This window comes from Falco biarmicus, chromosome Z (assembly GCF_023638135.1).
Source record: "Falco biarmicus isolate bFalBia1 chromosome Z, bFalBia1.pri, whole genome shotgun sequence".
Classification (NCBI taxonomy): domain Eukaryota; kingdom Metazoa; phylum Chordata; class Aves; order Falconiformes; family Falconidae; genus Falco; species Falco biarmicus.
The window spans coordinates 71,501,543-71,527,778 of NC_079311.1; the positions used below are offsets into that span (position 1 = coordinate 71,501,543).

General features: G+C 44.7%; 1 protein-coding gene across 2 annotated transcripts in view; it reads right to left on the bottom strand.

The window, feature by feature from the left end:
- EGFLAM (EGF like, fibronectin type III and laminin G domains) overlaps positions 1–23,954 on the bottom strand; it is a 78,554-nt gene extending 54,600 nt beyond the window's left edge. Inside the window, exons 1-4 of one of the 2 annotated variants that reach the window (XM_056325167.1) lie at positions 23,362–23,954; positions 5,129–5,238; positions 3,037–3,120; positions 1,266–1,292 (exon numbers count right to left, since the gene is read on the bottom strand). In XM_056325167.1, coding sequence (XP_056181142.1) covers positions 1,266–1,292; positions 3,037–3,120; positions 5,129–5,238; positions 23,362–23,473 — 333 coding nt within the window. In that variant the 5' untranslated portion in view covers positions 23,474–23,954. The remainder of the gene's footprint in view (positions 1–1,265; positions 1,293–3,036; positions 3,121–5,128; positions 5,239–23,361) is intronic. The other variant, XM_056325168.1, reaches the window with a different exon arrangement.
- Positions 23,955–26,236: the final 2,282 nt, after the last annotated feature.

Consider the following 26,236-nt stretch of genomic DNA (forward strand, 5'->3'; position numbering starts at 1 on the left):
AGGCAACGCAGTTCTGCTCTTGCTATGACAGTCTCGCACAGTCCCCGGAGAACGCAGCAGCGTTGTACCTGGCACCAGGAGAGGAGGCTTAGTGACAGAAACATGACCTATGCAGACTTAACCACAAAACTATTGCAGTTTTCTGTTGAGTTTGGTATGAATATAACAGAAAGCATTTCAGAGAAAACACCACTTCCTGAGGATTAATGACAGCTGGGAGCTGATTAATTGCAGTCAGTCGTACTTCTCCCCAAGTACCCCTCAGAAGTGTTATTTTTACCAAGCAAAAAAAAAAAAGGCCCAGCATGGAACCTCAACTCTGAAATGCCATAATCCAGACTCAGCTCAGCTGGGACTGAACCAGATAGTCCTGGTTCAAGCACATCCTGAGGTCTCATCTGGGCATCAGCCTCCTACAGTCCAACCAAACTTCTGCATGAGATCCACCAACTTTGTGGGATTTCTCCATTCCTAAAACAGCACTCAGAATGAAAGAAACCAAGGTTTTCAAGAGGCTGATGATGTTGGGAACTTCCGTTAAACACAGAAATCGCTGTGCTTACCCTACCCGAACCCCAGCACCTCCTCCTTGCTCCCCCCTCACAACAAACCCCATCCTTTGCTGACGACAGGAAGCAGACTGGACTGAGTGCAGGACTGGAAATAATTACTCTGAATAATTTACCATCTGCAAAGCCATTACGAGAGCTGGGAGTTTTTTTCAAACCTGTTTTATGCTAGTTGTTAGTCTCCCACTCCTTCCTCCTGGGCAGTGCGTGGCTGGCCTCTTCCATCGTTCCTCCTCCTCCTCCTCGGCTCTCACTGGACTGACTTAGGTTTTTCCTCTTCATCCCCTCTTCAGCTGGCAGGCTTTGTTCTTCCCTGCCACTGTGTGTCTGACTGCCCAGCTGCCCCTGTCCCTCTTTAGTCCTCACTGCCTGGATACAGCAGCTCATTTTTTTAGACAAATTTACCCCAGCAAAACAAGACATCTATAGTTTTGATGACTGAGAGAAAAGCTTATCCACTGCTAAAAAGAGAGCTGCTGCACCTACATGTGTCCACCTTCTTCGCCTCCAGATTTTGAGCTTTAGCTGCTATTTGCCACATTTTGACTACAAAAGATCCTCTATACGTGCTAATTAGAATCAACATTTGAGATCAACTTCTGTGTGTGAATCTGTGGAAAGACCAGGTCAGGCACATTCGATTTCATTCATTTGAAATCACAGCTGTGACCAAATTTCATGTGAAGCAATACTTACAAAAATTGCTTGTCCTTCAAGTTGACCCTGGGAAAAAGTGAAACAGGACTTGTTAACGAAATAACACACTAAAAAGTGATGGCAAAAACACATAAATAATGGGTCAGTGAATTAAAACAAGGCCAATACTGCAGCATATAGTAGTCTATGTGGTTATCACTCATTTGTGCCAGTACTGTTCTCCCAGTGAGTCAGAATTACTGCTGTCAGGATAAAGATAAAATCCAATGCCCTAAAATCCAATGTTTGTTCTTTGTGGGCACTACTAGCAAGAATGGTGTGGGTTTTTTTAAAAAAAAAAAACCAAACCAAACAAAACACAACAAAACAAGGAATACGAAGGTAAAGATCAAAGGGAGAAAATAATGGATAAATAAGGAAATAATATATCATGGCAACAATATTCTTTCATTCTCTGTGATACCACAAACCTGCAAGAATCAGAACTGACAACCAGAGTCACAGAAAACTGCAGGAACTCTGAGTATCCCCCTCACACTTCTCCTGGGGAAGGTTTCTGAGCACTGCCCAGAGGGGATCAGGAAATATCAGTGAACTCAGTTTGTTGACCATCACATGGGGAGGCTGAAGGAAGAGGGGTGAGGCAACAAAGGAGAATGAAGATGAGTAGAAGAGCAAGGTGGGAAAAACTGAACTGTGAAGAAGGATCACCAAAGAAAGACTGGAAAGACTGCAATGTCCCCCTGTGCACACACATAAGCCTTGGATTCCTGTGCTAGTAATGTTCCTGTCTCGTGGACAGACAGCCCTTTGCAGGGTGTGCTATGAAACTGATCCCCTCACAGCACCCAACCTTCAACGCTCCTGCACTTTCTGTCCAAGCGGAGGCTGCAAAATCTCTGTTCCTGCCTTGCAGAACTCAAAGACAGCTTCTCTGCAGTAGGGAAGCATCAGCATGTTTTGAGAAAACCCTTTAAAAGCAGACAGTTATTAAAACTACCCAGAAGCACAGAGGAATTCTTCCATCATGGCACTAATTTCTCAGCTGTGCAGAAGAGGATGGGGTAGTGTTCATTCACAAGTGGAAAAGGATGGGGAAATTGGACAGCAAAAGGGAAGGAGGAAAGAGAAAGGGAGAGTGAAATAAAGCAAAGTAAGAAAGCAAAGGAGAGATAAAAGGAGAAACAGAACTAAAGGAAAGGGGTGAGATAGGAGGTGAGGAGGAAAAGTAGTGCTTTCAAGAACAAAAAAACCCAGAAGTTGAGGAAGTCTTCCAGGGGATGAACTTGGACAAGTTGCACTAGTGTACAACTAAAGCAGCACTATTAAACATTAAGTTCTGTATTTCAGGAGGCCACAGTCTCACACAGAGACAAAAATACACTGGAAACTCTGTGTTTCCTTTAACTCGCAAACTTACCTGTGTCAGACACTACAATACACATACACTGATACTGCATCTCTGTGCATAGTCACGTAATTCCCCTTCCATGTGTGGAAGTGCACAGAAAATGCATATTCAAAATCAAAATTTCTATTTTAGTAGATGCCAAAGGACAGTATTAGGAAGATGCAAGCAAGTCGCAATAGTTTTACATGATAAATTAATCAGACAATGAGGAACAAAAGTGTATCACACTGACTGAATTACAGAAAAACATTGTGATTTCCCTTTGCCCAAGACCCAGAACAGATCTGGGACTTGGATCCTCACCATAATTTGCAAATCAGCAACAAGTAGACAGTTGCAAGCTCCCACTTGAATGCTCTGCTCCAGCGCTTCTGACTGTTGATGAAAAGAAATACTCACCGTGTTAAGCATATCCAAACTCAGGGGAACATCATGTGAGAGCTGTTTAACTGCTTTGTTATCTTCAACCTCTGAGTAAAAGACCTTGGGAAGAAGATAGAGTCAAGTCAGTTAAAGCAGTAACTCAATGCTTCTATGACTTAAAAGCAAATGCATTGTTATCACATCGTGGACAGCATTTGAGCCTTTGATTCCCTTCTTCTTCAAATGCGTGAAAAGCTAACGCCCTTTACCATTCCCTTCACATTTGCAAGAAGTTGTCAGTAAGGCCAAAGGACACCATCTTAAGTCTATACGTGGAACAGAAGTGAAACACAGCCTAGCTTTTAGGGCAGACTTGAACCAACAGCTTTAATTATGCATCATTTGGCCATGGTCGGCATGAACAGCTAAAGATTTGTGGGATTGGTCTGCACAAGTTAGGCATTTTACTTTATATGAGGAAGATACTGACAGTACATGATTACGTCATTATAAAAATTGCTGTATCATAAACGTCCCTCCATGTCTGTTGCCATGTGCTGGAACGAACAAGCGAGGGAGAGTCTGCTTTCCTGTGCACAGAGACCCTGCAATGCCACAGCATCAAAAGTTAACGTGAAGTGCAGATGGTTTGAGTAGAGCACTATCCACGCTGTTTGCCATCGATTTTATTATTATGACATACATGAGATCAAGGCTTAAAAACAAACTGGGGCTTGGAAGCTTCATCCACTGCATGAAAAGTGAAAACTATTCATGATTTCTGACTATGAAGTATTGCAACTGTTTGAAAAATATCATCACCTGTAGAAACGCCATTTACTGCATCTCTATTTTCACACAAAAAACATGGACCTAACTACAGACAGAGCCTGGCTGCAGCAGGTTCTGGCCAAAGCAAGTACTTCTTGGTGTCCTAGACCACAAGCACTTTCATAAAAATAAAAATAAAAAAACTCTGCAACTGGGCTGCATCACTGTCATTCAGAAGCCCATGGGATGAAAGGGCATGTGTACCAGAAATACCTAATGGAAGGAATTCTGTAACTCTTTCAGCATACATTAATAATGAAGGTAGGTAGGAATTTTCTGCATCCCATGTTTTTATGTAAAACTAGATTTTTTTCTGTAAATTTCAAAGTTTTCCACAGAAAATCCTAACAAAAACAATTGCTATTTGTTTTTTGTTGAAGAGGGAAAACAATGAATTCGATTCAATAGCCCGCAGCTTTTGGTGCTCATTCTGCACTAACTTCCATTTTGGGACTGAGTTTCACTGCCATAAAATACCTGTTAAAACAATGCCTAATAAAAATGAGTGGCAGATTAGTGCTCATGGCTGTTCTGCTCGCTCACTAAACCACAGTACCCAGTTTAGTTTAGCCATTCTGGTTTGCCCAGTAGGCAGAAGGTAACGTGTCTGAAGCTTGGACAGGATCAGAGCCTCCCCTATAAAACAGCTGGGTAAAACCGGAAAATCACTTGACTTTAAGGAAAATTCACCACTGAGGTAGGGGGGAATAAAACAAAGGACTTCTTGATATTTAAGGCTGTGGCTGGGCTCCCAGGGATGGTATGAAGTACAGTATTTATCAGAGGAAGAGACACCATGAAATTCTCTTTCCCCTGTACCTGCTGCCAGTCTGGGAAGGTTTAGAGGTGCAGTTTGGAAAAGCCATTCCTGCTAAAGCAATCCTCAGGCTGGAAGTACAAGTCAAAGGATCTGAATGGCCCTGACATCACCGTGCATCTCCCTTCACTTGCACAGTGTAATATCGACCTGCTCCGCTCTACAGTTTTATCAGCTGCAGAGAGTGCTAAGATCCTTACATGAAAACAACAGGAAAAAAAATCTATATCCACTGCAAGCCCTTGGCATCCAACCCAAATTCCCATCATAGTTTGCTTCTAAAACATGAACTGCTTGTTTCTTAAGCTTACAGCTCAATCCATTCAAGCTCACTGTCCCCTGTCTGCTTCTGGGCAATGGTACTATTTGTTACGAGAGTGGGCCCTCCTGTTTGCTTCACCGTGTGGCATGTGTAGTCTGAGGCCGTGTAGGCTACCGAGGCTGCTCAGTCCTCTACCAGCAGTACAGGGGATCGCTTACCGTATATCCTGTGATGGTGCTTGCATGCTGCTTTGGCATCCTCCATTGCACACTGAACGCTGTGCAGTTCAGCGAATCCAGCAGTATATCAAGAGGAGGTCCCAGTCTGTCTGCTCAAAACAAAATGACATTGTGTAAGAAGCCACAGGACTTAAAACCTCTCCTTTGCCTAAGAACAGACATGTGCTGCCCTCATTCCAAACTGTCTAACGTAGCCCACTACTCAGATTTTACTTGGGTGCACCTTTTCCCTCTCCACCTCTGCCTTCCGAGGCAGCAGTGGAATACCAGGAGAGAGGGCCAAAGGGGGACATCCTCTCTCTCAGTGGCAAGGATCTGTTGATCAGCTCAGGACACCTCATGGACACCTTCAGCTTCCCCATCACCCTACACCCACCCCAGGCTTCATATCCACAGCAACACCCCAGTGTGAGGAAAACCAAACCAAAATCAAAACATCTTTGGCCATTTGCTGCTTTGTACAGGCCAAGAGACCCCACTCTCCCACCACTGAGCGCTCTCCCCATCACTGCCACCTTCTGCAAACTCAACTCCTTCATGACAGCTACAGGTGGGAAGGGCAATGATTTAAGTAAGAACCAAGTTTAGCCTGATGAGAAGAGGACAAAGGGCCCTTCAGTTCCCGTCTGCCCCTCTCCAGATACAGGTTACAGCGATGAGATCCCTTGCTGTTACAATTTCAGTGCTGGCACAATCAACCCCATCTCCCACCAGTTGCAGCAGGAGGAGGGTATTTTTGTATGGCTATACTGGTCTCACAGCACCTACGCATCTCCTCCTCTTCCCATGGTCCAGGCTGGCATTTCAGTACAATGGCTGATTCATCTACTGCAAAAAAAGGCTGTAGAAGAAGAAAACCCTGAGCTCCACCTCTCCAGCAACATGTTAGTAACTGCACTTACCATCTGAGAAAGGGCACGCAGAAGAGCATGTCTGCTCTGTAACCCAAGCAAGATTTTTAATGCAACTTCTCCAAACCACCATCATCTGTGCTTTTGAAACCAAACCCACCTAACAAGCAACTGTAATAGAGGACTGATTGTGACACTTTAACATTTTTTTTCAAGGTGACAGTTTTACTATACTTATTTTTTTGCACACCCTTACCTATGAAAATCTTAAGTAAAGGCTGAGGAAACTTTTTATTTTCCCCCTTTTTTCCCCACTAACTCTGACCAAATATCAAGGGAAAACAAGCTACTGTAAAGGTCATTTTTAGGCATCGAGCAAGCCTACATCAGATTTACACTTGTCACTTCCACCAACATATTTGATTTGAAGCTAAATACAAAACTTAACTGCTTTACAAACTCCACACAGTATTGATCAGCATCAATATTTGAGTAGTTAAAACAAGAGCAGAACTGATAATCTGGTCCTTTTCAAACTGACCCTGCGTTTTCCCACTGCTAGGAAACTTTCTGCTTTACGTTACTTAATTGGAGTGAGCAAGTGTGGCCAGTCAGGGTCCACACCCCTCAGTTAACACCAATGATTCTGTTTTCCTGGCCCTTTCATCTATTTATTTCTCTTCAGTGCTAAAAGAAATCCTGGACAGTGGTAGGTGCAATCATAAAAGGATAAATATATAAATGAGGTTTAAGAGACCCCCACTTCTCTCACCATCTGGTCTCTATACCTGAAGCTTCAGCCATTCTTACCTAAAAAAAAATTCCCAGCAGATTGTCTCCTGGGCAAGACTGCACAAGGGCTGCATGCAGGGGGCTCCTCACCAAGAATTTTTTAGGTTTTTGTCCTTTTATTGTTGAAACAACACAACAGGGGATAAATATATATATATATATATATATATATATATACCTTCAGAAAAATCGACTCCCCACTGTATGCTAGAGGTTTGTGTTTTCTACACATCCCAAGGATCTAACTTATCAGTTCAACTTGAAATAAGTTCTGAAGACCAACGCACTGTTACAACATCCCCAAGAAGTTTGTGTAGCCATAACAGGACAGCACTGCACTTAGACATTAAGGAGGGAAAACGTATTTAGGGCTCTACCTGTATGAAATGTTCTCCTTACCCGCAGTGATGCAACCTGATTTGATGGGAGCATGCAAAAGAATTAGTCTGCCCTAATAGGCTCCTACCCCGTAAACATAAGCCACCAGCCAGATTCCCAGTTTCCCTATTGCATTTCCCAGACGGTATGACAGGGAGCTGCATTCCCCTCCCAGCACCTTTCCAGGGACACCACCAGCACCTCCTTTCCCCTAGCTCCCAGGGAAGGGGCACTGAGAAGCTGAGCATATCCTAAATGGATCGATCTTCAAGTAAACAGATAACCACATAGTGCTTCAAGCAATGCTTTTGAGCAACCCGCAGGTTTTTAAACACGTTCCTGAGATGCCGGAAACTACCCTGGACCCAAAGACAGGGACACCTCCGTACCCATATTGCCTGTACACTCCATGGCACAGGTTCAGCCTCCTAGGAATGGTCTGGAGGATAGAACAGCTCACAAATGGTGTCTGTAAGTCAGCACAGACACCTTTTGGGAAGGAAAGTAGTTCAGCCATACGGATGAGAAGAAAACCATGCCAAGCTACTTGCTGTCTGGGCCCTCACGCATTTTCTTTATTAGCACAGACTTAGCCTCATGGATCCTTGCTTGGTTCAGGGCCATGAGCACAGAGGAGTAACACTTTTGCTCGCCTCCTGCCCTGCACCCAGCAGTAGCTGGACCATACACTACCATGCATCACCTGCTATTGAAAGGAGAGGTAGGGAAGAGCAGTCAGGGCTGGGGTATCACTGTCTACTTAAGCAGCATTTCACATTCAGAACACACCTTTCCAATCTTCACAACACCCAGTGAGGCAGACTAGTATTAGAGCTGCATCAGTAGTAAAGGAAGAAGAATACCCCCTAAACATTCACACTTAGCACATTTGTGCCATCCTTTTATCACTTTCTGGGAAGGCTTCTATGAGACCAGTTTGCTGGGAGGAACAGTTGCTGAAATAACAAGTTTTAACCAGCAATGACAAATACTCCTATAAGGCAAGCTTCAAATTCATGTTGTGAATGCACTATAAGCCAATAAAATTATTTACAGAAAGTATTTGGTGAATAATTTGGAGCAACAAATAGATTTGAAAAGAATGCAATCCATGTACAGACTATCTGCCAACAGAGAGGCAACATCTGTTTAATAAGGGGCCACACCATGAATTACTCATGCAGACCTACCAAAAAATAGTATCTCCAGTCTGCAGATGATGAAAAAGACACAGAGAGCCCAATACTGACCTCAGTTACACTGGCCTATAAACTGTCACCGGAGGAGTAAACAGAAACTTAAGCCAGGGAAAATGAGAGCAAGGAGCTGGAAAGGTCTGTATGTCCATCCTCCTTGCTGAATTCTCCTTAGAAGTCAGGGAATTCCCTTAATGTAACAGAGATGGTGGCAGGAGGCATGCCTGGGAAATAGGTGTCAGCACCATGGGCACCTAGCACTGCCTTTGCGAGCAGCTTCAGATGACGCTCACTGGTCAAACGATGGTTTAATGAGTGTGCAGGACCTGCTCATTGCACCGCTGTGTCCTGCCCTCCCTGTGACAGAATGGTGCAACAAGTAGGAACACCACACTACCACACTCACCCTGCCGTGGACCGTGCTGCCTCCCGGTTAAACTGGGAGCCGAGAGGAAAAAGAAAACCTGGGCTAGCCCTGCCCCATGCACAGAGCTATTTCTTGGGGAGGACAGAAGGCAAGGCAGAGACGAGCATCTCCTGCAGTGTGGTAGTCCCCACAGTCCTCTGCAGCCACCACTCCCTGACCGTGCAGCTTATTGATGTGCATATAGGGATTCAGAGTCACTTCTGAACACCAGAGTCCAAATTTCACACAACCCGGCAGAAAGTATAAAATGTCCATTTTTGGACAGGACTTTCCCTTTGCAACCATGACAAAGTGGCTGCACTATATGACACAGAAAAGTTTATGCCATGGACAAGCTGATGTCAGGGCAATGAAACAGTCATGCTGCAACACTACATCAAAGCAGTTTGTCAGCTGATCACAACTGTTGCAATACATACCGCTGTCTTACTAACAAATTATTTTGAGATAAATGTGCACTTGAGGTATTCTGCAAGATTTTACAGATCATGTATTAGGCACACTAAGAATGGATACTAAAACTGGTCTAAACATTTACATCTTTATGTCAGAGGTCATGATTAGACTATAAAAAATAAAAATAGTTTTCAAGGGTAAAACTCTTTTGGTATTGGTAGTTCCTCCTACAATTCAGGTCAGAAATACCTTTCTTCTCAAAATTCAGCAAGAAATCTCTGTCAGTCTGGTTGTACCACGCACAGTGCAAAATCCTAACAGAGCCTATTCCCTTCTGCAGCCTGCTGGATGGGAAGGCGCACACAAGAGAGGTGCAATGTATCTACTACTCGTACATACGCTGAAGATCTGTCTCAGTGATGATCCCACCTGCAAGCATCCTCTGCTATTGGATCTGGTCAATACCTAAGAAGGCACGGAGATTAGCTCTGATCATAAAGAACAAGGAACCAATTTATATTTTTTAAAAAGTTAAATGCATTTTGTACAAACACAGTCATTCTCCTTCTGGCCTGTTAGGCACAAAAAGTATGATATTGGCCAAAATGCTTTAATGAAACTGATAAGGGAAGCAATGACTTTGGTCCCATGCAAAGAAACGATTAATCAAGGGGGAGCACTCTTGCACATATTATGACTAGACATCGTATAAAGTGTATCAAATACAAGAAGTTAATGAGGATTCAGCTGTAGATAAACAATGTTGAGCTGACAACATTGTATTTACTTTTATGTTTACAGCTATTTTGTTCCTTGTTTATAGATCTCTTTGGTTCTGTACTTCTAAAAATATGCAAAAACTGAACCAGAGAAGAAGTCACCAAACAAGAATTGAGCTGAAGAATATGTGAGCCCTCCCCCTAAGATGGAGTTAATTTTACCATTCTACAATAACTACCATTATTTAAATTTTTGCTTCACAAAAGCAGCTCAAATTAAAAATGGTGAAAAAATTTATCCCATCAATACAAGTGTCGTTCCCGTTGTGGTTCCCACTGCCACATACAACAGCCTCTGCTCATGAATTACACAACCACAGGCTACCATCAGGGTGGCCACAGGCAAAGTGCCTTCAGGGAACAGTTCCCAGCCTAGGCCAGTCAACGACACACCAGTGCCTCGACATACCAGTGCCTTGTGGTGTTCCTTGGCATCACTGAGTTCAACAGCAGATACGTCACTTCCATGTCTACCCTTGCATTTCTAAGCAGAGTTGGCTTGGGTACTTCATAGGAACACTTCAAATTAATCTACCCACTGCCCCCAGCCAGCTTAACTATGCTGGCCTCATGCACAGCTCAGAAGCAACCACTTTGGCTGGATGCTTTCCTCCAGCTTCTGCAAGAAAACTGCTCAGGCAGACACAGGCAAGTTCCTCCTTCCTTCTAGTTATGAAGTGACCCCAAAATCTTTCTACAGCGATGAATAGTTGGGGCGGGGGGGGGGTGGGGGGGTGGGGAATACAACCACCACCACCACTACCACCCCCATTCAAAACAAATACATTTCTTGTGTTCACAAGTTTCATATCCGAAGTGTTTTGGACAAGTTAGATAAAGCTCGTCACAGCTGATACTACTACTTTAGGGGAAATTTCGAAAAGTATTTACATTTTAAAATTGATTAAAATAGTACTGAAAACAGAGTATTTTAAAATATTCATTAATGGAATATCTGAAAGGGTTGGGGCTGGACCATGTTCTTTTAGAATTTTAATTATATTTTCTATATTATCTTCTCTTTCCTTTTTGGAAGTATATGCTGTTTCAGGGCATGTAGGTAGCTACAGGTACTTTCAAGTCCTGAAATAATATATAAATAATTCACTGATATAATCCACATGTAATAATATGGTAGTTCATTTAGGGGAAAACAGATTCTTCATCTCATCTTTACTAGTTCGTGGCTTGAAAAATTAAAATTTTTATACTACATATTCTGTACTACTATTAATGATAGGGCATAAGCTAATGAAATGAGATAACCATTTCATTATTTTACTTTTTAATCTCTGTAGGTAACAGCTAAGTGGTACCGACTGAGTGACTCCTTATTTTCAAGGCTGATGTGTCTCCTGTTTGTGTCCCATGAAACAACAGAAGTTTATTGATGAAATGCTGGTTGTCACTACTAACACGTCACAATATAAGGAAACAGGAATAAAAAACCTCATGGAAGACAATTCAAACTAATTCTAAATGCAAGTTTTCAGAAAATAAACTAACAAACAAAAAAAAAAAGAAAACCAACAAACAGTTTCCAGAAAGATAAATTCCTTTGAATTTCTTTTGTTTCAAACATTATGCAACTTTATTATGTATGCAACTTTATTTCAAGAAAAAAGTCTATCCATTCCTAGAGGTGAAACAAAGTATATTATGGCCCATTCACTCTTTCACTGAAAAAATGGTGACATTCTCATTTGTAAAACAATAAACAGCAACAGAGCCTCTTCTTGTTTCTTTTTGTTCTGAACGAGGTTATGCAAACACTGCAGTGGAATGAAGACAGCATGACAAACCGGAAAAGGTCAGGAAATCCTAAATGAAAAAAATGTGCCATCTTTTAATCTCTTTGAAGTATTTTCCAGCCCCCACTGCCCAGCGGTGGTATGTAAGACAGCAAGAATCTCCCAGCCACCACAACTATGACGATGACCTGACACTGGAAAATCTCAGCCAGTCTCTCCTTGTCCTGCACCCTAAGTAGCAACAACAAGATGGAAAACATCAAAATGGAGAAATCTTGATAGTCATTGCTCTGAACGAGTCATCTACCACTGCCACACAGGGGAAATCCACTGGATCACCTGCGCACTGCCACAATGAGCACTGGTGCACAGACCACAAGTAATATTATTGGCCATGAAGAGGTGTCACAGGTTTTGACCTAGATCGCGGTGCACAAACCTTTGGAGAGATGAACTCAACCTCAGTTAGTCCTTTAAAAATACTGTAATAAAAACGATGAACAAAACCATTCAACACTATAATAATAGCAGGCTTGGACCCACGTGATGTTTTTCTGCTGCAGTATATAGCATCTGTTATCTTCCCCAGGTACATCTGAGGTGACCGTCATTGCGGTATTTATAACCCAAGGAAGAGGAATGAAGAAGGCAAAGCTCAGAACTTAAGCTACAGTGCAACACCATGAATCCCATTAGAAACGAAGAGGCACAATGTCAGTGGCAACTCTGTCACGGCTTTTCCTGCTTTGCCTTGGCTCTGCAGATCACGGAAGAGAAGGGCAGAGGCCAGAAGCCACGCTCCCCTCCCCGTGCTCCTGCCTGGAGCAAGGCTCTGCTCCCAGGAAGGCTCCAACTGTGGGCAAAGGGAGAGGAGGGCAGCTCTGTGCAATGCACAGTGACTTCCAGGTGTGTGAAGGAAAAGCAGACACTGATTTTTTAAATATTTTTTTTAAAAGCTACATATAGAAAAAAAAATCTTCTGGCTTTGGATGGCTACACACCGGAACCGCTTTGGGGGAATTCCTGGTGCTGAAGGTTATTAAAAGCAGGAGACACCATTATCTCTGAGCAAAGGCCTAGTTTATACCTGTCCTGCCTCTGTCAAGAGGAACAGAGAGGGAAATCTCTGGATAACCCTTACAGTCTTGTGTTTTAATAATTACTGGTCGATCAGGGGCCAGTCTGTCTAACACAGGTGCATAACTGCATCTGAGATAACTTGGTGAAAAATTTCTACTAATGGGAGAGCTTTCCACTTCCAATATAAATGCAGTATAGATGCCTGTAATAAGCCCCACCATGGCGCTCCACCTGCATCACCTCATGTGCATTCCTGGATGCCTAAGCCAAAATCTAGCTCTCACACCTCCAAAACCGGGCTTGTGCTGCAGCTGTCCAAGCCCCAGCACTGGGGCATGGCTGCCCCAACTCCTGACATCGCCACAGCACCTTGGTCTGGCAGAGAGAGGTGACAGCCAGGTCCCTATTCCCAGCGAAGGGAAGCCCTGAGGGTCATCTCTCCCTGCTTCAGCCTACAGGCTGCTTGAATGCAAAGCTCAACATTTTTCCTGGCTTGCGATTTTGGGGGCTTAGAGCTGCCTTGTCCTTGCAGATGTGTCCAGCAGCTGGCAAGCTGCAGCTAGTCCTGCCTGCTGCCAGGGCCCTGCCTGCCCTGACACTGCCTGACCTCTTACCAGCTGCTTTATGAGTTTTCAAATAAATTTTTTTAAAAAGTAGCTCGGAGCTTTAAGTTGAGTCTTAGAAAGTAGCTGAAATCAAGCAACAGCATGATAGCATGTCTGTGCCACAGACTTTAACAATCAGTAGGACAGGCTGGGTAAGAACCAGCATGCTGATAGCATCCTTTGGCATTACATTCAGACCCTGTCTCCTTCCACAGTTTTCTATACTGGGATGACACTGGGAACAGCAATTGGTCAAAAAGCCACACAGCTGACGGGCAGCAGCAGCCCGCAGCTGTGGCTTTCCAGCTGGGCACCCCAGTGGGTTTGCACCTGCTGCCCAGGTGAGACAGACCCTGTTAGCCACACGGGAAACGCTGCACACAAGGAAAGCTGTGTCATCCAGAGGGGCAGTTTCCTCATACCGCTGAGAAAAAGGGGCAGCTCACTGCCAGTGGCAAGGGCAAGGTCTCACACCTTCTCGTGCCCTGCCACCTCCCCACTCCTCCATCCCTCTCCCTTCAAGCATTTCCCTCCGCCTTCCTACCTCAGGGCTGCTCCATCCCCTCATGCACCAGTCTAAGAGAATTTAACCCACCTTCACCAAAATAAAAAAGGCTGTTCTCTTTTCTTTCATGGGTTACACATCTGAGGTGCTATGAAGCATGAACCTTGGAGGAGCTGCAGAAAACATGGCACTCCAAACAGTATCAGAAGCAGAAACAGAAAAGCCTTAACAAAGTTGACCACACAGTGCTTCAAGTTCTTAACTGGGTCTTAAGCATTGCTGGTGAAAATAAACTCTGCTAAGCAGGCTATTACTGTTCTGAAATGAAATTATAAAAATAAGGATAAAAGCCTGGTATATTTTCTGAGCATTTACAACATGGTTAAAATACATAAGAGAACCACATATGAAAGACTTTGTGTTTATTATCAAAAAATACAACTTCATTATATAGATAAAATAGATATATAAATAAAAAGGCCACTTAAACTCTTACAATACCCAATAAATAACTTGAAAATTTCTTTTCACATCAGTCAACACGAGTATAATTTCCGTGTGTTCACTATCCAAAGCTTATCATCTTCAATGGGAACCATGGCAAAATCGTTCACGGTATTTGAAAAATGTTGTCCTTGATGTCTCTTAATCTCCTTGCTTTATCTACTACAAATTTCTGTTTCACTAACGTACAATACAAAACAGCTCTTGAAGAAACAGTTTACTTGGTACAAGAAACAAAATTCAAGGGGATCTTCGGGAAAAGTGGTGAGACAGAAAAACCCAACAATCACACATGTATTATGGGGACACACACACAAAAAGATTACAGTATAAAGAGGACAAAGCTGATCATGTGACAAGCAACAAACGTGCAGAGTGAGGATGGGACGCACAGCATCCTGGGTTCTCACAATCCCTACAAGTCCTAAGTAATTGCTTTGGAACTCATTATTGGTGGACACAAACGATCTGGTCAAGCCTCAGTAGGACAAAAATAAACACGTGGGTTGCTTATCTCCAAGGCTTCAGCACAGGCCTCATATAGCTACACCACGTCAAATGGCAGCGACCGCCTGTCGAACATCTTTGCGTTGATCATGGCTAGAGCAAACACACGCTTCTCTGTAGCCAGCAGAGCAGTTGGTCCAGTTGCTGCTTTGTCCAGTCCACGACAGGATGGAGGAGAGCTAAAAGCAAGCTAAATGCAAAAGGTTGCTCAGTCACCCTCACAGCAAAAAAGTTTTTTCTTACATTTAAATGGAATTTCCTGCTTCCAGTTTGAAACCATTGCCTCCAGTTCTGTCACAGTGCACCACTGAGAAGAGCCTGGTTCCATCTTCATGACTCGACCTACCAGATAGTTATTGATACATTGGTAAGATCCCCCTGACTCTTTTACTCTCCAGGCTGAACTGTTCCTCTCAGCCTCTCCCCATACCAGAGATGCTCCAGTCCTTCAATCACCTTTGTAACCCTTTGCTGGACTCATTTCAGTATGTCCATGTCTCTTCTTGTACTGGGCAGCCCAGAAGTGGACCCAATACAGTAGATCTGTCTCACCAGTGCTCAGGAGAGAGGAAGAATCACCTCCCTCCACCCGCTGGCAACACTCCTCCTGCTGCTGCATCCCAGGACATTGCTGGCCTTTCCTCTGCAAGGGCACGTCCACCAGCACCCCACCAGCACCGCAGCAGTGCAGCCATCCCAAGCTGACTGGAGAAACCAGTTCCACTGCAACTGTGATACTATTAAGGGCTGCTGAAGGCCGTGTCAGGGAGGATGTCTGGCATCTTCTCACGGAGCAGGAAATTCTCCTCTGATTCAGTTCCTTCCATAAGAAATGGGATAATTTCACTACCTTCTGCAGTCAGCAAGTCTCTCCATTCACCAGCAGTATCAGTAAAAAAAACACAGAGGAAATTCTTTGTCTCTACTAAGTGACTGAAATAGACCGGTTTTTTTAAACCTGAATCCTTGCATGGATTTAGTGCGGGAAATGGCTGTGTATCCAAAGCGCCAGTAACCAGCAGTGGGATGTGAAAGCTAGGAGAACGACTGGGAGGGACGAAAACTTTCTTTGCTGCAAGAAACAATGAGACACGGAAATATATCTCGGCATAAAGACTAAATACATAAGGGAACAAACAGTGAATGACCCAGACACAGCTATGATGTCCACAAAGCTAGTATCTAACACTCCCTAACCCTCTCAGAGCATTCCCTGCTCCGCCAGCACAGTGGCTTCTGCAGCCCACAGAGTCCGACCCTTTGGCCCCAGCCCCTACCAGGGCTGCCTCACCGTGCAAGCCACATCCTTCTCTTGGCATCAGACTGTTCACATGGCTCGTTCTTACCCCTTTCTGCCCATTTTAGGTGTTGTCTAGTCCTTCGTCCAGAAGTGACTGGAAGAACCCCTTATGTTCTGCAGGTTTCTTCTACCAGCCTCTCTACGATTACTTCATCTTATGACTCCACAGAGGTAAATGGCTTGAACACTCTCATCTCTGCCTTCTAAGTCCTTTAGCACATATATGGAGGCAGCTGTAAGTCTTGACTGCATAGTTCACCATACCACAGTGCTGCCATTATGGCTGTTCAATTGCGATGAGAACAGCAGCAACCTGCACACAACAGGTTCATGTAGGAATGTGACTGTCATGAAATGGGAAGGAGAACTAAAAATGCCAGCAGAACTTTGGTCCCTGTTCATGGCTGGAGTACCAGCTGCAATGTGACTATCTCTGTAAACAGTCATCATAAAAAGCCTGCTTATTTTTAGAAACATGTTGCATTCTCCTGTGACTATCCAGAAAGCAGAATATGAAACAGAGCTCACATTTCTGCTCCAAGTAACAAGTTCTAGCTTCTGCTGTTTCTAACTGAACCACAAAAGTTTTGGTCCTAGACATTCATGTTCCATCATTTGCAGCTTAAGGGGTTTTGTTGATGTTTTTTTCCTAAAATTATCTTCTAGTTGAAATGTCTTGTGCATGAAAGGCTTTAACTTGAGAAAAGTTCTCTATAATCTTTGCCCTTAGGATTTTGTTCAGATTTTTGAGCTCAGCAACACAAGCCAGTCTTGGTTTAAAACTTTGTATGTGCAGTAATGCTTCTGACACATCAAAAGAATTGGAATGATTTCTGTATTTGAAAGCACCATGCTCACAAATCATAAGATGCTCATTTCCCCTCATTTTAGAAAGACGATTCAACTTGCAAGTTCCAAATGTACACAGGTGTTGATATTTGACTGCACCACCATTTTCACAGGTGCCAGCAATTTTAAATTACTTTAAAAATCGAGAGAGATGTGAATAATAATCTGGTTCGGGATTCCTCTAGCCTACGATACCTTTCTGTTGAGCTACACCAGTCTGACTATCCTCTGAGGACACGGGGATACTCAGAACTGCTCATGGTCCGCTTCTCGGAAGGACTGCTCTTAAGGGACTGCTATCTGCACTGTTTTAGAAAAAGTGTTTATTAACTATAAGGTTAATATACGTAAATGGAGATACCCTATCACCACTTGGTGACACACCCAGAAAGCCAGGTGAAGAATGTGTTAGCACTTGCACGTGGCTAATCTCTTCTAGCTCTAAAAATCATCCTGGGTAACTTTTGGCAATGCCTGAATGAAAGATCTTTTTTAAGAAAACAAAGCCAGTGCATTCTGACTATCCAACGACATGGCCAGCAAGGCACTAATGGAAGAAAGAGTTTCTCCCGTGGCCCCATAGCTATCCTCTCGCTTTTGAATAAAAGGCTCCCTGGACCAATATTGCATGGATTTCTCTTTCATTGGAGGCCAATATCCTGAGAAGCTTTCCTCATGAGTAGTTCTTACTCCTGGATGTAGTTACGCTGCATATCCTTGGTAGAAGAACTGGTGCATGTCACACTATACACCGCTCACCTGTAGAGTTTTATGGATCACCACACAGTGTATCATCACCTAGGTTTGAGTTAGTTACCTGGTTGTAATGGAGCTTCCCCCTAAGCCTCCCATTTTCGGTGGCTTATGTCCTCCTGAAGCAGTTACTCTCAAAGCTGAATTTCGCTGTGTTTGTCCTCAGCTCAGCAACACTGAAAAGTCTGAAAGAGTAAAGTTCACCTTTTGCTGTGGTTTGGATGTTCATGTTATATGAAGCAACTAATTTGGTTATCATGTGTAAGCATCTTCACTAAAACTAAAACATAAAAGGAAATCAAATCTTGCCTCTTCTTACCCAAAAGTATTTTGTTTCGGTTGGAATTATGAAAAACAGGTTTGGGGTTTGGTTTGTGGGATCTTTTAGATAGACAATTTGTTTGCACAGAGATATTGGAAATTTTATTTAAGATCACATAGCTAACACAGTCTCCTGTGTGTCTGTGGTTTAGAAAATTTATATTAGCATGATCACAGACCACTGTTGCACATTCACTGATAGATATGGCACCAAACAGTACACTCCTTAATACATGAAATAATAAAGTCTGCAGAGACCTCTTCATGGTAATTTACTCAGATTACAGGCATCTTTGATATATTTTAGTACCTTTTTAATAGGAGAAAACCTTTCTATAACCATTATTTTGGTGTTTCACTTCCTTGTGGTGGAAAAGCTGTGGAACGTTCCTATCAGTCTTGTTTTGAGCCTCCATCACAAAGTAACAATGTTAGTCACCTTTTCTTTTTGTTTATTTTATTTTTTAATTTTATTTTCAGACCACATTAAAGGGATATAAACAGAATCAGGTATAAGGTTGAGTCCCAATATAACCATGACCTGAGGAATGGGAAACTCCTAAGAACACTCTCAGCTAATGAGTTTATAGGGCACTGAAGAGAAGTTACGCACAGATATCTTCCATTTTAAGACACCAGGTTACTCTCCTGCACCTCAGGATGTCTTTTGGGTGACCGACACTCAGAATCCCTACCACTAAGTTTAAGAAGGTAAATCTGATCATCAGATGTGCTCACTCCTAAGGACCTGTACACTCTACACAGTGCTGTAGCTTAGTCCAGTGTCACTGTGTGTCCGCTGTAGCCTAGTCCAGTGTCACTGTGTATCTGCCAGAGAAAGAGAGGGTGTTTTCTTCTGCAAGGCATGCTGGAAGATACGGAAGCATCCTCACCTATGTATTACTACTAAGGTAATGCCTAGCAGCCTTGACTGAGCACCCTACAGAAGTCCTTTTGTTGTCTAATGTGGCATCGTTGGAAAAGGATAAAAGCACAAAAGCACTCTAACCCCATTTCAAAAACTGAAAATCTGGCCTGGGAATGACTGACAAACCCTCAAAACAAGTCTGTGACAGCCTCAGGATAGAAAGGTTTCCCAAGGCTCACTCTACTTCCCTAACTCCAAAACAACCCCTCTTCTCCAAAGCATCACTGGGAACCCCAGTATCTGGTATAGGTATAATTCCACCACTTCTTAAAAATGTCTTGTCTAATTTTACCTTTCTGAACACTGGTGGAAGTCTACAGTAGTTTTAGAAGTGGCACTGGCAAAATGGTGCCCAAGAGAAATATACATCAAAAGTTTTCTTTTACAGAGGAAGATAGGATGGAAAGGACCCAACATGTTTTGCTGTGAGTAAGACTAATTAAAATCATAAAATATACTTCAAAATGAGTGATTAACAGTGACATGCTAAGTGAAAAACCTCAGTGCGTTCCCACCGCTGCCCTGGAGGGTACTGGGGGAATGCTCATACCTGTGCAAGGTGGCAATGGGATTCGTCGTCACTAGCAGATTTACCCGAGTAGAGACCCCAGAGGTATGACAGCAAGTCAAATAAAAACGAAAATGTCACACAACATTGTGACACAGCTTCTTCCCAAATGCGATAAACAACAACAAATATGTATATAATTAGTGCTTGGTTGGTTTTATTCGTGTAGAAGGCATCAAACACTGTCATCTGATAGCCTGCCTTTTGGCCTATGTCAGAAACAACAAAAGGATGATATTAATATTTCCCCAAATAAATTATTCACATCTTCTTTATTAGTTTTAGCTCACAGACATGCACCGCTGCCAGCTCTGCAGCCCTTACATTAGGAATCATTCGGCTTTAAACTCATTCCTTTGCCCAGACAGTTCATGTTCAGCAGCAGATCAACCTCACCCTTGCATGCTTTACATGTGGGATTTATTACAACAGTGAATTACAATTCACTCTATTTTTTCAAAAAAAATCTGTAATATTTAAAAACTCAAATAAGCACCTTCTTTACCAAAGACTGCTATATTTTCCATATCTGCAGACCTGATTTTCAAGGTAGTTTGCCCTATGTTGATACCTAAAGAGGGCTAGAGTTTCAAGTGTTCCATATCCAGCAGCTCTTATTATAGCCAGATTTTATGAAGAATTGAAGCATTGTAGTGCCAAGTTCTTTGGAAAAAAAAGTCATTTACTGTAGTTCTGACCAGGGATCTGGGCTCTTTCGAAAATCTGGCCCCAATACTGAGTGCTACACTCTTGTAAAGTCTTCAGACACTAACTGGTCTGATTTCTCCAGCATTTACACACAAAGCCAGTGATGTCTACAGTTATGGACATCTGGGAAATAGATACAATACAAGCCCAATTCTTTGTTTATATTAGTTGGCAAGCATAATATACTCAAAAAAAAAAAAAAAAAAAAAGGATTCATGGGAAATCAGCTAAATGGTTGGTTCTTTCGTCTGTAATTCTCTAAAATCATAGAACGATTAAAATTCAGTATCATTGTGATTATATTAGCAACACTATTACACACTGGGGGCTAGGTTTAGGCTCTCCAGCTTTCAACTGGCTGACCAAAAACTGAAACAGAAGCAGTGAAAACCTGAGTCTTTGCAGAAGGCTTTGCAAAAAAACAATGTGAAACCCGCAGCACACCCCAGTCTAATCGGCTCCCAGCTACACTATTCACCACACGGTGTCTAAGGATTTGTTTTAAGCCCTTCCCAAAGCGTCTGTCATCCCGTTTCCTTGTCTCTAGTAAATGTATCATATAACTGTAAATAAATGTTCAAATGAGTTTAGCAGTCATCAGGATGTTTCAAATTTGAGCATGACAGCTTTTTTTTCCCCTGAAGATTAATTTAAGTTGCATTTGTGGCCATTTTACTATATACTTTATTTTTAATGTCACAAACAAATTTCTCACTCTGCTGCTTTCTTGGGATGACAAAACTGACCTTTGTAAGCTGAGCCCTGTATGAAAAACTTGGGAAAATGGAGATGCATTTGAGTATCTTTTTTCTTTTGACCCACAGGACCTCCCAGTTATTGAAGATGAACTGGTTTTATTATTTCTCTCTCAATATAACCTCTTGCTATCACCTCAGTTACAATTCCTGTACAAGTCTCATTTCTATTGCTAATAAAAGGGCAAAGTGAAAGAAAAAAAAAAAATTAACTTTTTACTATCTTATCTCTTCTTCACCCACTACTTTTGGATGTGTGAGTAAATGATAGTTCCTTTCTACTCTTAGCTTCCCAGCATGTGATACACTGCAGAACAAGGTAGAGACGTGAGCTACCTGGAACTATACCTGCTCTCAGCGTCTTAACAACATTTCACAGTGGGTACCCAGCCATGGGATTTTTGGAAGCCCTCAATTCCAATAGCCCTTGGCAGAATGCAGATGGGATTAAAATCATATACTGCTGCACACAAACTGTCTGGGGGATCTACCTCTTCAAATCTCGCTACAAGTGCATTTTCAAATGTTCACACAGATTTTGAAAAAATTGCTCCCATATAGAACTGGCGAAGAAGTAGAAAAGGAATGATTGAATCAGTCACTGAACCTGAAATAAGTTATAAAATAATGAACGTAAAATGTGTAGTAAGATAAATACAATGCTAGTGTGTTAATTAATCTTCTCCACAATACCACAAACAATTTGTTTCTGAGCTGTAAACTGTTCTAATCCAACGTGCACAGAAATACATTCCCCCAGGTCTGTCATCCTGCCACAATTAGGGGAAACAAGTGCTCCAGTAGAGCGGAGGAATCTTTAAAAATATTCACACCAACTTCACACACCTAGTATTTTAATGCAAGCTACTAATCATCTCATTCACAACTACTGTCTGCCTTATTTCCTGAAGTACTTCACGGCAGCTATTATGCCAACCAAGGATCATGGGACTAGATCCCAAAGAGACAAGGTCAGACCAGTAAAATTAGCCATCTGTCCAGTATGGGCTTTAAGCTCAGGCTGTATTTAAGTATTAAGTTTCCAACTGCACAGGCGTTTGTGGTTTGTGTTGTGGTTTTTTCTTCTCACAAGAGCAGCACAATACTGAGTGTAAAAAGCAACAGTACAAATCCTGTAACGCTGCGGGATATATGCAAAAAAAGGGTCTGAAGCTGGAAACGTTTTGCAAGCTGAGGCAGAACTTACTAAACCTGTTATCTTTTCCATTGAACTCATCCCGGTGAACTCTGTGATAAAAATCGGTGGTGGCCTCAGAGCCTCCAGGATCGTCGCAGCCTTTAAGACGGTCTCAGGCATCAGCATCTTCTCTTAACGCCGCATATTTTAAGTGTGCAGAACGTCAAACTTCACCACGCGCTGTGTCCCATCTCGCCGTTTACATTTTACCTGACTGTTTCATGCACTGCAGACCGCAAGGGCTGTAAAAGCAGCCCAGAGCCCCGGTTTCTAACTTTGAGCCACTGAGGACCATACAACCAGCACCCTGATCACCGTGCGCATCCCCCCGCCCGCCGTGGGACGGACACACACACACAACCCCGCAGGCTGCAGGTGACGCTGAGCCTGAGGCAGGACCTTGCAGCACCCCACAGCATGCTTGAGACAGCACAACGACTTTCTTTGATGGAATGATTGCTTCCCTAGCCATTTTTCTGTCACATTTACTACTCGGTGCTTACGTTACGCGGTACCGCACACACAACTGCCACCGCCACGGCACCGCCTTGCCGGCAGGAGACCCCCTGACGGCACCGGGGCTGCTCACGCCGCACCACCGGCCCCGGCTCCAGGGAAAAACGGCAAACAGTTGTGCCTTTCGGCGGCAGCAGCTGCCGGGTCCCAGTCTGTAACTTGGGCGAACCCACCGGTACCGGGTGTAAAACGCCAGAGAAAATGGATCGCAGACGGGTTCTGCCACCCCCGCGCCCCCCGGGCGTCTCCCCGCCGCCGCCGAGGCAGCCTCTCCCCGCCGCGAGCGGGCGGGCGGCGCAGGGGCCTGCAGGAGGGGCGGGCACCCCCACCGCCCCCGCCGCTCCCGGACGGGTTCACTTCACACGGGAGCGCCCGGACCCCCGCGACGGCCGGCAGCCGCTCCCGGTGTCGGGCACTGCCCCGCCGGCGTGTGCCCCCGTCCCGCGGCAACGCCGGTTCCAACGGGGCGCGGAACTTCGCCGGGCGCGGGCGGGCGCCGAGCGGGCACCCCCGGGACCCCCGACCGGGTCCGCCGCTCACCCTACCTTGCCGGCGGGGGATGCTCCTCCGCGGCGGCGCCGCCGCGCACCCGATGCACGAAGCCAGGAGCAGCAGCGAGGCGAGGCAGCGGCGGCGGCAGTGCCCCGGCACCTCCATGTGCGCCGCGTTCCCCCGCCGCCGCCCGAGCCGGGAAGCGGGGGCCGGTGGCCGGTGGCCACGGGCGAGGGTCGCCGCCGCGCGTTCCCCCTGAGCGGCAGCCGGGCGGGGAGCGGGGCTGCGGGGCCGGCGCGGAGCGGAGCGGCGGGGCGCGCACCCGCGGCGGCCAGGGAGGGACGGGAGGGGAGGGAAGGGGGGAGGAGGCTGGCTCCGGCCCTTGATGGGATTACCGCCGCCCGTGGGGCGGCCGCCGCGGCGCGGGGCACGGCTCGGCACCTCCCCCCGGGGCGCCACCGCGCAGCTCCCGGCCCCGGCGCTGCCCCTGGGGGGGGGTCGGGGCGGCCCGTGCCGTCGGTGCCCGCTCGGCCGGCCGGCCCTGCCCGCGGGGTGGGCGCCCGGGACCACCAGGGCACCGCGGGGCGGTGTGACACCCCTTCCTTAGGGGGGACCCTCCCTGCTCTCCCCCCTCGCGAGAGGATGTCCTCGGCCCCGTCCCGCCCGGCGGGCCCGCAGCCCGGCGGCCCCCCTCCCCAGGGCGCAACGGCACTGACACTTGGGGTCATGATTCCTTCCTTTTTCCCTGGTTTCCTTGGGAGGGCCGGGGCTGAAGCGGCAGCGTAGTGCCGGGGCGAAGGTGACGCTAGGGAGAGGATTCAGCGAGGAAGTTGTTGCAGAGTTAAGAGGATAAACTTAAATTTAATCCACCCAGATGGAGGCTGAGACCTATCCAGCCACTCCGACTAATATAGAAACCCCTGCGGAGATTAGAGGGAAGGGGGAGGGGTGGGGGAGGAAGGCGTGGGGGGGACGTGGAGTTTGAGGATCCCATGAAAAAACAGGAAGAGATAACCAAGAAGAAGTCCAAAGCATCCCTTCTGAGCGATATAGCATTGGTGGGACAAAAGAGCAAATCTGTTTGGTCAGGTATCCCACCCTGGAAATTTAACAGATAGAGGAAGGTGCATGAAAATGCGTATTAGGCAGATATGGGATTATCTGCCCTCTGCTTTAGGTCTCATCCTAATCTCGGCCAGTTGGAGATCACTTTAAACCCTGAAACACCAGAGCTGTTACGTCTTGAGGGTTTGTGTGGGCTTTGGTTTGGAAATGAGCTTCATTTGTTTGTTTTGCTGTTCACCTCGATAACTTTGAGTGGGCTTGATGTCCATATAAATTACGTATATTTATACAGTCCCTTTTTTAATTTTATTAAATTTCTAACACTGATACTCTGTTCAATGAGTTCCAGGCTGTAATTTTGTAACATGGGGAAAAAACAGGAGATCAGAAGAAAATCTGTCTTTCTGAGGGAACAATGCTGGGACAGGAAAATAAGGAAAGCTGTACCCTTTTGGGGTATGAGAGGAGACAAGGAAATGGTGACTAAGTCCTTTTGGACAGAAGATCAGAGGAAGGGAGCTGGAGTCCATATGCTGCAAAAGCACCTCAGGAAGAAGTTGGACGGGGAAATCAAAGTCTTCACAGGAGACGATGAAGAGGACAGCCCTTGCATCCTTCAGGGACACAGCAAGGAGCCAGAAACCTGGTCCCCTTAGAAAGGACAGCATGAGAGTTTCAGAGTGATCCCCAATAGGAGAGCATGCTCAAGGGTGTGGGAATTAGAGATGACGAGTAGCGTACTTGAGATGCCAGTGGTGTCTCTCTCACACCCTTACCAGCCTGCCTTTGCAGAGCCGGAGGAATTGCAGCACGTGTGGGAGAAGTGCAGGGCCCATGGCAGGAATTCCCGGCAGGGTCAGGGACTGCAGCGCATTGTTAAACTGCAGTTCACAAGACAGAGAATGAACTCTGGACTTCACATTTGCCCACAAGTCACATGGGACTGCTCACTCATCAGTAAAAGCAGAAAGATCATGGCCAGGGGTGGTTAAAAGCTACATCTCTCCTTTACATATCGTCCAAGCTATTGTTATTTGTACAGTATGCTGTCATCCAACACATTACTACTTCTGCTTTTCTTCTTCCTTGATCTCCTTCCTTCCTTCCTTCCTTCCTTCCTTCCTTCCTTCCTTCCTTCCTTCCTTCCTTCCTTCCTTCCTTCCTTCCTTTCCTTCCTTCCTTCCTTCTTTCACTCCTCTATCTCTATGTCTTCTTTCCTCTGACTTTCTTTTCTGGCAGCACTCATACTGGCCACTGTAGTCTGTCTTCTCTTTCACGTATTCCTATCTACCAAAAGTAATCTGTGATGAAGTAGTAGTTGGACAAACTGAGGCCAGATTGATTGGATCACAAAAGTTCATACCGCTGAGTTTCAGGCAGCTGTAAGTTTCAGACAGATTTTTCAATTTTAGTTAAAGTGTTCAAAAATTATCTCTGCAGCCATGCAAGCTGGAAACTTGTCTCCTGATAGGATGCATGGGATATTCAGTGGGTGTATGGACAGGTGCTCTTCCTGAAAATCCTACCAACACAGGTAATCCACTGCAAGCCCATTGAATTCCCTCCTAATAACAGAATGAATCCTGGTGGCTTTCTCACTGGTAAGGTTTTTACACTCTCCTCGTTGGCATAGTCCTCAGCTGTCTTCCAGTAGCATACTGATTAACATAAATAATGCTTGGCACACATTTGTTATTGTTATTTTAGTGGAATTAAATTAAAAACCAGAATTAAAATTTAGAACTAGAATTAGAACTAATTAGAAAATTAGAACTGTGTTTATTAAAGGATAAACACACGCCTTTGCTGTTCATTAATCTGGGAGAAGGCAGGGTGAGTGAAATGTACCATGTTACTTCTGAC